The sequence below is a fragment of the Pteropus medius genome, unplaced genomic scaffold (assembly GCF_902729225.1).
Source record: "Pteropus medius unplaced genomic scaffold, Ma_sr-lr_union100, whole genome shotgun sequence".
Lineage (NCBI taxonomy): Eukaryota > Metazoa > Chordata > Mammalia > Chiroptera > Pteropodidae > Pteropus > Pteropus medius.
In genome coordinates this window covers 128,137-141,541 of record NW_024350324.1, presented here as the reverse complement: position 1 = coordinate 141,541, position 13,405 = coordinate 128,137, and the positions used below count along the sequence as shown (strand labels likewise).

Genomic DNA, 13,405 nt, shown 5'->3' with positions numbered 1-13,405 from the left:
AACATCGCGTGGGACGCGCTTATACTGAAAATGTCATTCCTCGCTGGCCCGAAATTCACATTTAACTGCGTGTCCTGGATTTTATCTCACGACCCTGCCCCTGCCCCCTTCGGCCGGCAGCAGCCCTGACTCCGCATGAGTGAGGGGGGGGGTCCCCCAAGAGCTGGCCGGGGCTGCAGAACCTCCCGAACACCCCACAATCCCGCAGGAGTCGACTATGCGATGCCGATGCTCTGAGGGGAAGTGGGGGAAGCGCTGAGGAGCAGGCCTGGGGGCAGGAGGCTTCTGGCCTTTCTTTCGGTTAGAAACTTGGTCTGTATTTCATCACGGCCCCCTCCCCTCCTGGATCGCCATACACCCAGCCTGGGGTGGGGGGAGACAGAGGAGTGTCACGAGAGAATGGGGGGCTGCCAGGGCCCCCCCACAGATCTGGGGTCTGAGCGATGCCACCCACCGCCCACCGGCTCCATTTCCCAGACAGCGCGAGTGTCACCAAGAGAAATGAACCGGACAGAGGGAAGAGGGTTTATTTCACAGTGGATGGGGACAGCAATTGGGGGGTACAGCAGGACCTTTTAAGCCCTCAGATAGAGTCCTCTGCTAGGTGGAGCGCTGTCCTCATGGGACCCCATAATGTCAGGGCTTTGTTGGTGCACCCTCCGGGATGACACGGCGGCCCTCAGATAGGTACTCAGGTCTCCTCCCGCAGACTGGAGGGCCCTCTGGGGTTGGAGCGGGCAGGTCTCCCATCCCGGACTGGGACTTGGAGGGAGGGGCCGAGCGTCTCCACCTGGGACCTGCTGCACAATACGGTGCCAGGATCCAGCCCGTCCCCCCTCAGACTGGCGGGAACAATTGCAAGGGGCGGGGCGGGGGGACGCATGCTGGCTCCCTTCCTTGTACCCCAGAGGGCTCAGCAAAGTCTCAGAAGCAGAAGGAATAGACAGAGGTCCCGTTTCACACCTGGCTTGAGACCCAGAAAGCAGAACAGTTTCTCCAGGGACAAAGAAGCAGAAGAGAAAGCCCTCGTGTCTGGGGGCGCCCCCACCCTCGGGACTGGCTCGTGGGTCTCAGGTCGGGGAGCTGTTTCCTAAGGTGGAGGGGGGGCCCGGTGACATCTTGGCAGTTCCCACGGGGTCAGGCACGGCAGGAGGTGGGCGCCCCCGTCCCCCGGTTCAGTCCTCGTCCTCGCTGGTGTAGACGTGGGCTTCCCAGCGTTCCGCCTTGGCGTTCTTGTGGCGCGTCACCCGTGTGGCTTCTAGGACCTTCAAGAGAAGGCACGGCGTCCCCGTCAGGGTCCTTACCACCCCCCCCCGACTGCCACGTCATAGGAGACGTGGGGAAAAGTAGGGCCACCCCACCTCCATTTCATAAACCTCCCACCCCTGGAAATGCCAGCTCGGTCTGTGCTCCACAGCGGGGGACAGGCCGCAGATGCACCCCACGAGTCCCCCGGGGGAGCTGGCCTTCACATTCCCAGACAAACCCCTCCTTCAAAGAAAACGCCCTCGTCTTGGGCCCAATCTACCCCCCAAATCTTCACCCTTTGACAAGTTGCGCCCACAGCAGGCATCGCAAGCGGGTCTCCGCAAAATCCACCTCAGGCCGACAGTATCGACCCCGAAGATAGGCGACAAAGTCCCCACGCCCAGAGAAAGGCTTCTGTGGGCCTCGAGGAGCAGGGGGAGAAGACTCGCTCGCCCGGAGCACACTCACCTCCGAGTTGACGTGGTCCAGCGGGTTGATGCCGGCATACTATGGGGAAGGGGCGCACGTCAGCTTTCCGTCCCCCCAGCACCGCCCCATCCAGAGCGCACCCAGAACTCAGTACGCAGCCCACTCAGCCAGCACCGGGGGGAAACGGGGAAGGTGTTCCCTGCCCACCACGGTCCCCCGAGTGCCCCTCAATCACCCGGACCCAGAGCCATCCTCCATGCCATTCCCCTCAGTCTGTCATTTGCAATTTATTCCTCTTGGTCAACCTCATCGTAATAGAGACAGTCAGCGTTTACTTAGGGAGCTCTCCCCACGGCCAGGCCCTGCGGTAAGGCTCGGAGAGGGCTGGTCTTATTACCCAGAGGCCCATTTCACAGAGGAGGAAACCGAGGGGCAGAGGGGCAGGGCCTTGCCCAGCATCACACAGCCGGCAGGTGGCAGGGCTGGGCCTCGAACCCAGCAGGCTCGGCTGTGAGACCAGGTGGGCAAGGCCAGAGTTGGTGACAGTCCCTGTGGTGTCCCCGTACCCGCCCAGGGAGGAGATGGCCTCACGGTTACACATGCGGGCGTGCCGTCAGGCCTGGGTTCAAGTCACAGCTCGGGACCTCGCGGCCAGGGGACCCCGGGCAAGTCTCTCTCCAGCTTCCTGTGGCCCTAGCGGGGGCGTGAACCTCGGGCAGGCCTCCGAGGGGACGTGCGGAGCTCCGGACTCACCCACAGCTCCTTCTTTCTCTGCCAGGGGCGGCCTCGGCCTGGGCCTCTGCCGACCACGCCAGGTGGGAGTGCAGGGGGGCGGGGGAGAAGATGCAGCAGCTCGGACACGGTGTAGCTGCCCATGGTGCCTGTGTGAGGCAGGGGCGAGGACGGAGCATGTGGGCACAGTCCCCTGAGGGCGGAACGTCTGTCACACCCCAGCCCGGGGACACAGAGCCTCTGGCCCAGAGGCTGAGCCAGTCAAGAAGACGCGGGAACAGACTGGCGGAGCGGGCCAGCCACGCACGCGTTGGCTTTAAAAGTGACACGGGGCTATTTCTCAGTGGCAAAAAGGAGCAATGGACCAAGAGGTTGCAACAGCTGGTGACCTTTATGCACCAGTGACAAAGCGGCCAGGTCCCCAGTGCCAAAGCCCCGGGCACGGTGGCCATCTCTCTCTCTCTCTCAGATCCGCAGACGGACCGGCCGCCTGGGGGAGTGGACAGAGTCCCCCAGACGTCCCGACACCCCCAAACCCTGGGGCGTCCTCCTCACCCGACGCGGCTGAGGATCTCCTGGAATCCGGGTCGCTGTCGCTGTCGCCATTGGGTGGCGGGGAGAAAACTTCGGGGTACAGAGCACTCCTCCGCTCCTTGGCCACCTCCCGCTCGCGCCTCAGGACACCCTCCACCTCCCTCTCCAGCAGCTCGGACGACTGGGACCGTTGTAGCCTCAGCGCCTGGGTGCCAGGCTCTTCCCAGCCCCAGGTTCGCGGGGCCTCGGCCTTCTGGGGCCCCTCCGGGACCCCGAACCGCAGCGGACGCAGTCGGAAGTGGTCCTGCCGCAGCACCGCGCCGCCGCCGGCTCCCGGGGCCCCGCTCTGCTTCGCGCGCCCCGGCCGCGTGCCCGGGGCTTTGCCCGAGGATTCGGAGACGGGCCGCTGAGCCGCCGCGGCCTTGGCCTTGGCGGAGGCCGCCGCCTGGGCCCCCTCTGCGGAGGAGCCCCCCGGCCGGCCAGGCGCGCGGGAGGCTGGGAACTCCTGCCACGGGGCCGGGGGGCTCAGGAACGGCTGGTAGGCGTCCGCGGGGATGCGGTTCACCTTCCTCACCTCTGCGCCCGGATCGGCAGCGCGGGCGTCTCCGGCCGGGCCCAGGACGCAGTCCGAGCTGACGGCTCTGCGGAGTCCAGGCTGAGGGGCCTCGGGGACCCAGCCGGGCGGGGACGCGCGGCCCAGCTGCAGGCCCTCGCGCCGGTGGGCCTTCTCGCGCTGCGTCTCCTGCACCATGTCGCGCTGCACGTAGAGCGACGGACGCCCCCTGTCCTGCCGCCGGGCTGCGGTCAGGCTCACCGTGGTCAGCAGTGGCCGGGCAGGTACCTCCACCAGCTCCTGGCGCCCGGCCGCCCGCTGCAGCCCCCTCTGCTCGCGCAGGGCCGCCTCGCGCTCCTGCGCCAGGCGGATCTCCCGCTCGATGGGTGTCTCCTTGGGGGCCTCCGGTGACTCTGCCGGGGACCGGACACCAGACCCCGTGGACAAACCGGGGACGCTCTCCGGTTCCTTCGCCTGGAGCTGGACTGAGACAGCATATCCATTGGCCAGGGACGGCCCGCTAGGGGCCCTGGGGGCCTGACTGACCGCGCGCGGGGCACTCGTGGGCGCTGCCCTGGCCGCGGGTTTCTGAGGGGACCCCGCATTCTCCTGCTCCAGGCTCAGGAACTGCTGCCTGGCTGCCAGGAAGTCGATCTGCTCCCTGTCAATCACATTTTCCTCCAGGGGCAGGGGCTGAGGTCGGCCCTGGGTCCGGGTTTCCCCATGGTCAGGGGGGCCCCGGAGCGTGGCCACCGTGCCGCTCTTCCTGACCGCCTGGCCCTGGATGACCGCCCAGCGCTCCCGCTCCAGGTCCCATGGCTGCCTGGGCAGGGCGTCCCTGGCGTCCAGGTGGTAGACCCTCATCTCCTCATCCTTGGCGTGCTGGGACTGCAGGGCCGGCTGGCTGTGGAGCGCCCCCGGCCTCACCATGTCCAGCTGGGCTTTGCGGTCAGCGGCCCACGCCTGAGGCTGGTCCTGGCCCCCGCCACTGGCCGAGGGCCCCGCGTTCACCAGCTCGAATGTGTAGCTGGTGTCCGCATCGAGGCCCATGCCCGCTGAGTGGGGGATGCTGAAGATGGGGTATCTGGTCACTCGGTCCATCATCCGGGGCCTTCAGCCCCCCTCGGGCTCCCGGGGTGCAGACCGCTCCGCTCCTGAAGGATGAGAAGGAACGAAGGCCACAGGTCAGAGCACTCGGGGAGAGGTACAATGTCCAGTCCCTCAAAGTCCTGCCCAAGTGGCCTCCATGCTTGGTTCAGGGATAGGTCCCTGGCCTGTGAGACTGGTTCAGGGCTGGACATGTGACTCAACCCGGCCAATGACACGAAATCCTGGGACTTGGCTGTGAACGTGGTGGATGTTGTACCATCTCCCTGCCAGGCTGGCCGGGTTGGTGGGATGAAACTGAGAACTGCTGGGGGCCGTACGTGCCCCCTCGTGGACACAGCCTGCTCAAGAGCAGCCCCAACCCCAACACGACATCCTAAAAATGTTGATCGAGCTCCTGGATCTAGCCGAGCCGGAGTCTCCCCCTGGTGCTGTGCCAGCAACTCGCACCATGAGCCTGACGTTTGCAGGCGCCCCCTTGCCCACAGAATGCCTCCTCCAGGGAGCCCTCCAGGTTGCCCCCACCATTGGAGCCCACCGTCTGGGCATCTCTCGTGTGCTCAGCCCAGCACCCAAATGTCAGACCATTTTACAGCCAAGGAAAAGAAGGCGGGCTGTTCCTACCTCCTCAAGCAGCCCTTGACCTTGGCCTTGGACCCTGGTTCCATCAGAGCTACTTTTTTTACATCGACTTGCTCGTAAAAGCGAAATGTGGTTCTAGATAGAAAAACACGGCCCGTCCCTAAACTGGAGAAGTCGCATCATAGAACATAAAATGAATCATGGGGACAATATCACAATCAACATATTATGCGTCACCCAATCTTTTGTGTGTGTCAGTATCAAAACTGTAGTTAGGAAAACAATATCTAAAACAAGCAGGCCTGGGCCACAAATCCCAGCCCACTGGGCTGAGCCACTCTCCTGAGGACCTTGCGGCTCCCCCCGCGGACACCGTCTCTTTGAAAGTTACTGCAGGTAGATGCCTCTTCAAAAGAAGAATAAGCTTCAAGGCCTGTCTTCTCCCACCTGAAGCCACCAGGCCAGGACCCTCTCTGCCAATGGCCACAGCGAGCACCCCTCCTACAGCTCAGGCTGGTTGGTATTCAGCAGGTGCTTAATGAAGGCTGGCTGAACTGGGTGTGGTCTCTGCAAACGCCACTCCCCCCCAGTGCTCAGGGGTGTGGGGGTTGGCTTACTTTAGCATGGGCCTGGCCTGGCTGTCCGTCTGGGCCTGCCCTCCAGACCCAAGCCACCAGCTCTGTCCCCACAGCCTGGGGATAGCTGGGGAGAGCAGGTGTGGCAAGGGGGAGGCAAGAGCATCTGCCCAGCGAGCGGCTGGATATTCATTCACCTCGCTTGATTTGTAAGCCACCGTGAGACATGAACTCCGAGAAAAGATCCACCCGCCCCAGGGTGTTGGGTCTCCTGCTGGGTGGGGCGAGGGTGGGGGCACCACTTCCTCCTCGGCCATCCTCCCAGGTGACTCACTAAGGCCAACAGGAGGGGTTCAGCCTGGGGCTCGGGTTCAAGGTCCCCGGGCCTCTCTCACCTGTGGCCTTGGGCAAGTCTCAGCTCACACGTCACCTTATCTGCTCCTCACAAGACCTTGCGACCATTCTTGTCCCCAGTTCACGGCAGAGAGAACCAAGGCGCAGAGAGAGAAAGTGGCTCATCCGAGGTCACCCAGGAATGACAGAACAACAGGTCCTGAAGTCCAACCCTTCACTCCCAGTCAATTGCCTCCTCCTCCAGGAAGCCACCCCCTCCCCGATTGTTCCTCCCCAGCCCCACCCCATTCCCAGATCAACACAAAACTGAAACTGTGTTGATGGCCCCTGGAAACGGGTTTATGGCACCTGCTGCCTCATCACGGCACCTGCCCTCCCATCCTGGGGGCAAAGGCCTGCTGGAGAGGCTGAGGCTGGGACGGGGCAGGTCGCACAGCAGGGAGGGGCTCCCGGGGCTCCTTTTCTGCCACTCGGGGCTGCAGTCCTTGGGGCCCCTGGCTGGGCAGAGCCTGCAGCACTTTGACATATAGGGCTAAGTCTCTGCCTCAGCCGCATGGGATCCCTGCCGTCCCCTCTGAGGGGGGACGGGCCTCTGCGCTGCCACCGCACGGATGGACGGCCCCACCCCCATCCTCCCCTGTGTACTCCCCAGAGCCGAACCCCCAGGGTGTCGCATGCTGCTTCCCAGGCAAGGCTCCGGCTGGTGCTAAGTGCTTCCCAGAAGCCTCCAGGGTCCCCAGAAGCCTCCCAGAAGCCTCTCTGGCCTCTTGCCGTAAGGGTGCCAATCAGGCCCCTCCCTCGGAGGTCAGGGCTCAAGGTTCCTAGATCTCGGGGCTGGAAGTCCAGGCCTAGACTAAGGCCCCGGCGAGGTCCAAGGCCCTGCCCTTTGCTCCCTGGGGGGTGGGGGAGGTCAAGAAGAACAGACCTCAGGGCCTCAGAGCCAGCCTGGGCGAGCAGAGCCAGTGTGGGGGTCACTGCCAGGCCCTGAGATCTTCGCTGGGCCCAAAGGGGTAAGGGGTTATCGGATGGTTCCAACTGGCCCAGGAACTCCATGCCAAAAGCGGACCTCACCCCACGCAGGACCCACCCTGCCCAAATTTCGTGCGCACTCAGCCTCACCTGCCGGCTCCCGGCCCAGCAGCCTCCGACCTGGCTCTGCTCCTGCAGGGCACACTGGTCTCACACAGGGCCCTGCCCTGCCCACAGGTTGCCAGGAGACAGGGCCCCACCCGAGCAGGCAGGTGCTGCCCCCTCCTCTATGGCCCCACCTGGGCTTCGGGGTAGGAGTCTGGAGGAGGAGGGAGAAAGCCGACACCCAGACAGGACCGAGGGCGGGCTCCATGCCCGCTGCGCGCTGCCCCTGCCCCTCAAGGCCTCCAGCCCTCCTAGCCACACTCACCCCAACACCTCGCTGGAGCTGCCGCCTGGCTCTGCCACCACCCACTGCTCAGAGAGTGGCATCGCTCGCCCAGGGTCACACGGCAAGTCCAGGCACCAGCTGCCCATTCCTAGGTTGGGGTGGGGGTGGGGTCTGAGGCCCAGACCCCCATGGTGCCACCTTGGGGCTACGACTCCAAAGCCCCTTTCTGGAACAAGCCTGGCTTGCCCATCTCTGGGGGTTCAGCTGGGCCTGGGTTCGAATCCCCGTAACCTTTCCAAGTCTCCGTTTGTTCCTCTGTGAAATGGGACCATCACATATCTGGCAGAATCCCCCGGGCCACTTGGTCATAAAGGATCCACTGAGGATGTGAAAAGCTCCAGCAAATGGTGGTGAGTGGGCCAGGCCCAGGCCCCGTTGACAGACAGAGGCCCGGGCTCCGACTGGGCCTCCCCGTCCTGCCTGAATCTTGGCCGAGGCCCGAGCACCAGCGAGAGCTGTGAGACCCGTGTCTGCGGGGGAGTCGGGCCTCCGCCCCAGCGGTCAGTCCACGGGGGATGGGACAGTGGGCTGGGCCTCCACGCCCAGGCTGGGGCTCTGTCCTGCCCCCTGGCTGGCTGTGAGGCCCCCCTGAACTGCAGTCTCTTCTTCCATCAGATGGGCCCCCAGCCCCGAGTCCCGCAGGGCTGCCTGAGATGCGGGGAGGAGATGGGTCCGGATGAGGGGCCCAGCCCGGAATGACAGCTCGACTGTGCAACCCGGACCAGCTCCACTAAAGGCCTCGCTGACTCCTCCCCACACCCGTAGGTCCTTTGTGTCCCCTTTCGCAGACATGGCCTGACCAAGCTTCAAGTCCTGCCTGAGGGCGGACGGTGTTAATGGCAGGGCCGGGATTCGAACCTGAGTCCACCACACTTACCACCCTGTATTGCTCATACAGGGAAACTGAGGCCTCGAAAGGCAGAAACTGCATCGGATGGCGTGTGGGCACGGTGGAGACACGGACCCCAGTGTCCTGCTGCGGATGGGGTGGCCTCCCACTCAGGGTTCAAAGCCCACTGAACAATGGGCAAACTGAGGCCCGAGCAGACAGCGATTTCTCCCAGAAACATGGGCACCTTCACCTGCTCCTCAGAGACTGGGTTCCCTGCAGAACTCGGGGTGTCTGCGGGGCTCTTTCCATCCCTTGGGGAGCTGTGAGCCCAGCAAGGGGCAGCCTCCCAGTCAACGGCCCGGAGGGGGGGAGGGGCGATGTAGCACAGCGGGCTCCGCGGGAAACGGGAAGCGGGGACCTCCAGGCCTTACCTGCCCTGGTGCTGCTTGGATGTGCTCAGGTGGAGGAGGTGGGACTCCAGCGACGCCCCCGCCGCAGTGCCAGGCGAGCCCGCGGGGTGCAGGGGCCGTAGACCGGACGAGTCGGGTCCCCCGCCTTGCGCAGCCTCCCTTTATGGTCCCCCGCAGGCCTGGCGGCCCCGCCCCCTGGCCGGCCGCGCCCTCCCCGCCAGGGAAATCCAAGAACGCCAGGGCGCGGAGCTGTTCACACGGTTTATTTGCTTCTCTGGGGAAGTCGAGAACACAGGGCCTGTCACACATCGAAAGCAGAGGGGCAGCAAGGGCACTTCAGCGGAGGCTTCCAGCTCGAGGACGCAGCCACTCAAGGAGGGAAGGGGTCGACGCCGCTGCTCGGGGCCACCTCAGAGGGGGGGCCTCTCCTCCCGCCACCTGGGGCGGCGCTGAGGCGGCCCCTGCACCCGCGCTGCTGAGGCGGGGGGCCCCGGGCCTGGGCCTGGGCCGGGGCCCCAGGGGAGGGGCCGAGATGGACCCCGGTCGACCCGCAGCCCACACGGGAGAGGTCTGAGTGTGGGCACGGATGCGCCTCTGGGGACGAGCGCGTCTACAGACCGGGAGACGGGTGTGCAAACCCGGATGTGGGCTGCCCCCGGGAGGGAGCCCCTCACCCTCGCCCCTTCCAGGGAGACGGGGGCAGGCGCGTGTTGGGCCGGGGGCCGCTGGGGGTCTCCCGCTGCAGACAGGGGGGAAACGCCCTACCCAGGCCACGCCCCCTCCACTGCCCAGAAGGCGCCACGCCCAGCAGCGACCCACACAGGCTGGAGAAGGGGCCAGGGCCGCCCCAGCCCAGGGTCCCCAAATTAGCACCAGGAGGAAGGAGGGCCCAGTGGGGGGTGGCAGCTCAGGGCAAGAAGAGGTTCACGTGGCCCCGCCTTGTGCGGGGGCGGCTCACTGACCCTCGCCCGCCGGCATCCAGGAGACAGCGCAGGGGTCACAGGCCCCTCCCGAGGGGGACATGTCCCCGGGGCTCCCCCTTCCAGGCGCCATCGTCACTGGCCGCGCCCACAGAGAGCACAGAGGGAGGGTACATCGGGCTGGTCTCTGACTGGGACGCCTCGACAAGGCTCAGCCTCACCCCACCTGCCCGGGATCCGGATGCCAGTGCTTTGACTGGGGAACCGTATTCCCAGGGGCTGAGCGGGGACAGAGCGGGCCCCCAGGACCCTTCGGCTCCCCCGTCCCTCTCTGGCGGGATGTCCCCTCAGGGACCTCATTGGAGGTGGCAGGAAGGCACAGGCAGGAGGCCCAGAGGGGGGCGGGCCCCACCGCCGGGACCCGTGGGCGAGAAGCCCATCTGCGCAGCTGCCGCGTTATGGGGCTGGGGTCCTGGTCTCAGGCCAGGCGGGGCTGTCCGTGTCTGTCTCCTACCAGGCGCGGGCGCACGGCTCGTGTGGTGGTTTAGGGTGTGTCGGGGGAGTGACGGGTGGGGGACCCCTGTCCCTCTCTTTCCAGTGAAAGGAAACTCAGAATTAGAAGTGACAACACGGCGGGTCCCGGGCCCCTGATCGCGGGTGGAGGGTGGGCAGGCGCCAGGGCCAGGCTGTGGGTGTCTGTGGTGTGGAGGGCGGGGCCGGGGGCTGGGGGCCGGCTCACATAATGGAGCAGCATTTACAGCGCTGCTTCTTCATGTCGAGGTCCTGGGTGTCGCCGGCGGGGGCCTCGGGCCCCACCTGATTCTCTTCCCTGGAGCCCGGCGTGGCGGCGGGCTCGGCCGCGCTGCCGTTGGGCGGGGCGGCCTCCTTGGGCTCGTCCTCGATGACCACCAGCTCCGCCGTGATGGTGTCCTGCAGCCCCAGCACCTTCTGGGTCTCCGCCTCGTCCTCCACGTTCTGGTAGCCCATGAAGATCATGGTGACCGGGGGCTCCTGGCCGGGCTGAACGCCCGGCGGGCCCGACGTGGCCTCCCCTGGCTGGGCCTGCACCCCAGTGATCTCCCGCCGGGCGGGCGTGGCGTTCCGCACGGCCTCTTGGGACGCCCCCCGCGTCTCCGCGGCCGCGGCCACCGGCCCTGCCTCGCTCAGCGTGACCTCGTCTGCCTTGTGGATGAGTTCGTCCACCTCGGAGGAGCTAAGTGGCTGGATCCCATTCACCGCTGTGCCGTCCACGGCGTGGACCACTGGTGGGTGAGAGAGAGAGAGAGAGAGAGTGAGTGAGACCCTACGGAAAGCCTGGCAGGTCCGCCCGCCGCCCTCCAGTCTAAAGAGAAAAGCTGAACTAAACCGGGCGGAGGGTCCAGGCCCCCTGACTGAGATCTGGGGACACAGCCAAGCGGGTGCCCGAGGAGTATTTACGGGCGCAAGAGCACTCCTTACAAAGAGAGAGAGAGTTCCTGAAGCCCGGATGTCATTGTCTTATTGTCTTGCATTTTGGAGCATTTGCACTTTACAAAGTAGTTCTGGTTTTTTTCCCACTATCGAAAAGATAGTGAACATCAAAGTTCAGAAAGGAAGTCATTAGCCCAAGGCCACGTAGCAGGCCGGGGCTGGACCCTCTCTGCTCCCAGTCCACACCCGTTCCCCTAACCTGGGGAGCTGCCCGGATCCTGAGTTCTCCCTTCCTTGGGTTTCTGTGGTTCACCTTGAATTAATATAATTCATTCGCTCAGTCTTTCCTGTTTTCGCATAAACGACCCAAAGGCTAGTCCCTCTCCTCTCTGTTCAGCTTTGGCCGCAGCCCATGCATGGGGTTAACTTGTTGTCTTTCAAGTGTAAATGTCTCCGGATTTGCGTTTTGATCGATTGCCTCTCTCAGCCAAGATTTATTTAGAATGTTTCGGGAGAGTGAGGGACTGTGGTCTGGGAACACAGAGCGACAGTTCTTCCAGCCACCGCTGCAGCTCAGAACACGGTCACGTTCCGAAGAGGCTCTACCTGCGTTTCACAGGGACGTGCATTCTCCGCGGGGCAGAGTTTTACGCTTACGATCGATCGATCTTGTTCGTTTTTCCCCCAACCCCGCCGCAGCCAGTCTCGTTAAACGCATTTTCCAAATCTCTTCAACTTTCTTGCTCTGTGTCTTTGTTCTGCCGCTTTCAGAGCTGTGTTACAGTCTCTGAGGACAGGGTTTCAGCACCAGGCAGAGTCCTGGCTGCCTTCTGATGCCAGCCCCAGGCCATGCATAGCCGGAAACTCCTAGAAGCACAGTTGCCCGGAGGCTGGGGAGGAGGGAGGGCCCCACAAACGAACGAACGCCCAAGGACTCAAGGACTCGCCTCCTCCCAGGCCAAGGGTCAAGGCTCCGGTTCCTGGCTTCTGGCCAGAAGGAAAGTGCTCTCAATTTTCAGTTTCCACCCCGGAGGGAGGACTGGGGGCACAGCAGTGACTCCCAGACTCCAGGCCCAGTGGGCAGGTGCACCCTGGTGACACAGAGTCAAGCTGAGTATTCCCCACTGGCTACGGCCCCAAAATAGGAATCCGAGCCCTCGGTCACCACGGAAATGGGTCACCCCCTCCCATCGCTAAGCAACCAGAGTGCAGTCTGGCGGGTCCGGACTCCCTGGGGGCTGGGTCAGGCTGGACGGAGTGGCCGCGGCGAGGATCTTTTGCAAACAGAGGCAGCTCGTCATCCCTCAGCTCACCCGGGCCTGTGCCCCAAACCACACAGAGCTGACCTGCAGCGGGGGTCCCCATAATGACACTCGGGATGCCCCAAAGGCCCAAACAACCGCTAAGAATGCGAGGCTTCAGGAATCAAAACCACGGGAGGTGCCACTTCACACCCAATAGGATGGCTACAGTGATCACTGTAATACAATGGACAGGACCCGGTGCTGCCGAGGACAAGGACAAACTGGAACCCTTCTGTGGGCGCTGCCCATGGGGGGGCAGCACGAGGAAAGCAGACGGTCCCAGAGTCCCCGTCTGACCCAGCCATCCCACCCATAGGTCTCAGCCCCGAGAAACGCAAACTCCCGCCCGCGCGAACTTCTAAAACCATAGGCGGGAACAATCTGGACGTCCATGGACGCGTGGCTGGATAAGCAGTGCGGCCCGTGCACACAGTGGACTGCCACTTGGCCAGGACAGATCTTGGACACGCGATGCTCGGTGAGAGACGCCGGACACACAGGCCACACGGCGTGCGATTCCACGTATGCAGCACGTCCAGGACAGGGACGTCCACAGAGAGGACGTGGGTGAGCGGGTGTCAGGGGCGCCCAGAGTGAGGGTGTAGGACGAGGTGAGTACCCCCAAACCCACTGGACTGTGCACTGAGCACTCCGCAGACCGTCTGTCGAGGGTAGTGTATGCCGACCAGCCCTGGGGCCCGAGCCGAGCGGACAGGCCTGTGAACCGCATTCGGTGAACACACACCAAAGGCTGCCTTGGCTTTGAACCTGCTTTCCAATGGCTTCTCCCCTGCAGGGGGTCTGTCTGCATGCACAGCCTCTCAGTGAATCTGGCGTGGAACGTCCCCTCCCTTTTGTGTTCCCCCCACAGGTCATGCCAAAAGTGAACCGGAGATCAAACGCCGAGGTTTATGAAGCTGCTCTGTAAATACTGACGAACTGCATAGTTTAAATAAGAGTAAATGTGATGGTGTGTGAATCATACTGAGAGAGAG

General features: G+C 64.0%; 2 protein-coding genes across 4 annotated transcripts in view; both read right to left on the bottom strand.

Moving 5' to 3' along the window:
- Positions 1-632: 632 nt before the first annotated feature.
- Positions 633-8,908, bottom strand: MISP (mitotic spindle positioning). Its single transcript, XM_039839032.1, is given in 7 exon segments — positions 633-1,265; positions 1,717-1,755; positions 2,431-2,453; positions 2,456-2,528; positions 2,530-2,558; positions 2,965-4,650; positions 8,798-8,908. Coding segments are annotated over 6 exon segments (1,890 nt in total). The 5' UTR covers positions 4,601-4,650; positions 8,798-8,908; the 3' UTR covers positions 633-1,175.
- A 116-nt stretch (positions 8,909-9,024) lies between these two features.
- Positions 9,025-13,405, bottom strand: part of PALM (paralemmin) — a 7,607-nt gene continuing 3,226 nt past the window's right edge. For all 3 annotated transcript variants that reach the window (XM_039839034.1, XM_039839036.1, XM_039839035.1), the window contains one exon: positions 9,025-10,958. In XM_039839034.1, the coding sequence (XP_039694968.1) occupies positions 10,432-10,958 (527 nt within the window). In that variant the 3' untranslated portion in view covers positions 9,025-10,431. The remainder of the gene's footprint in view (positions 10,959-13,405) is intronic.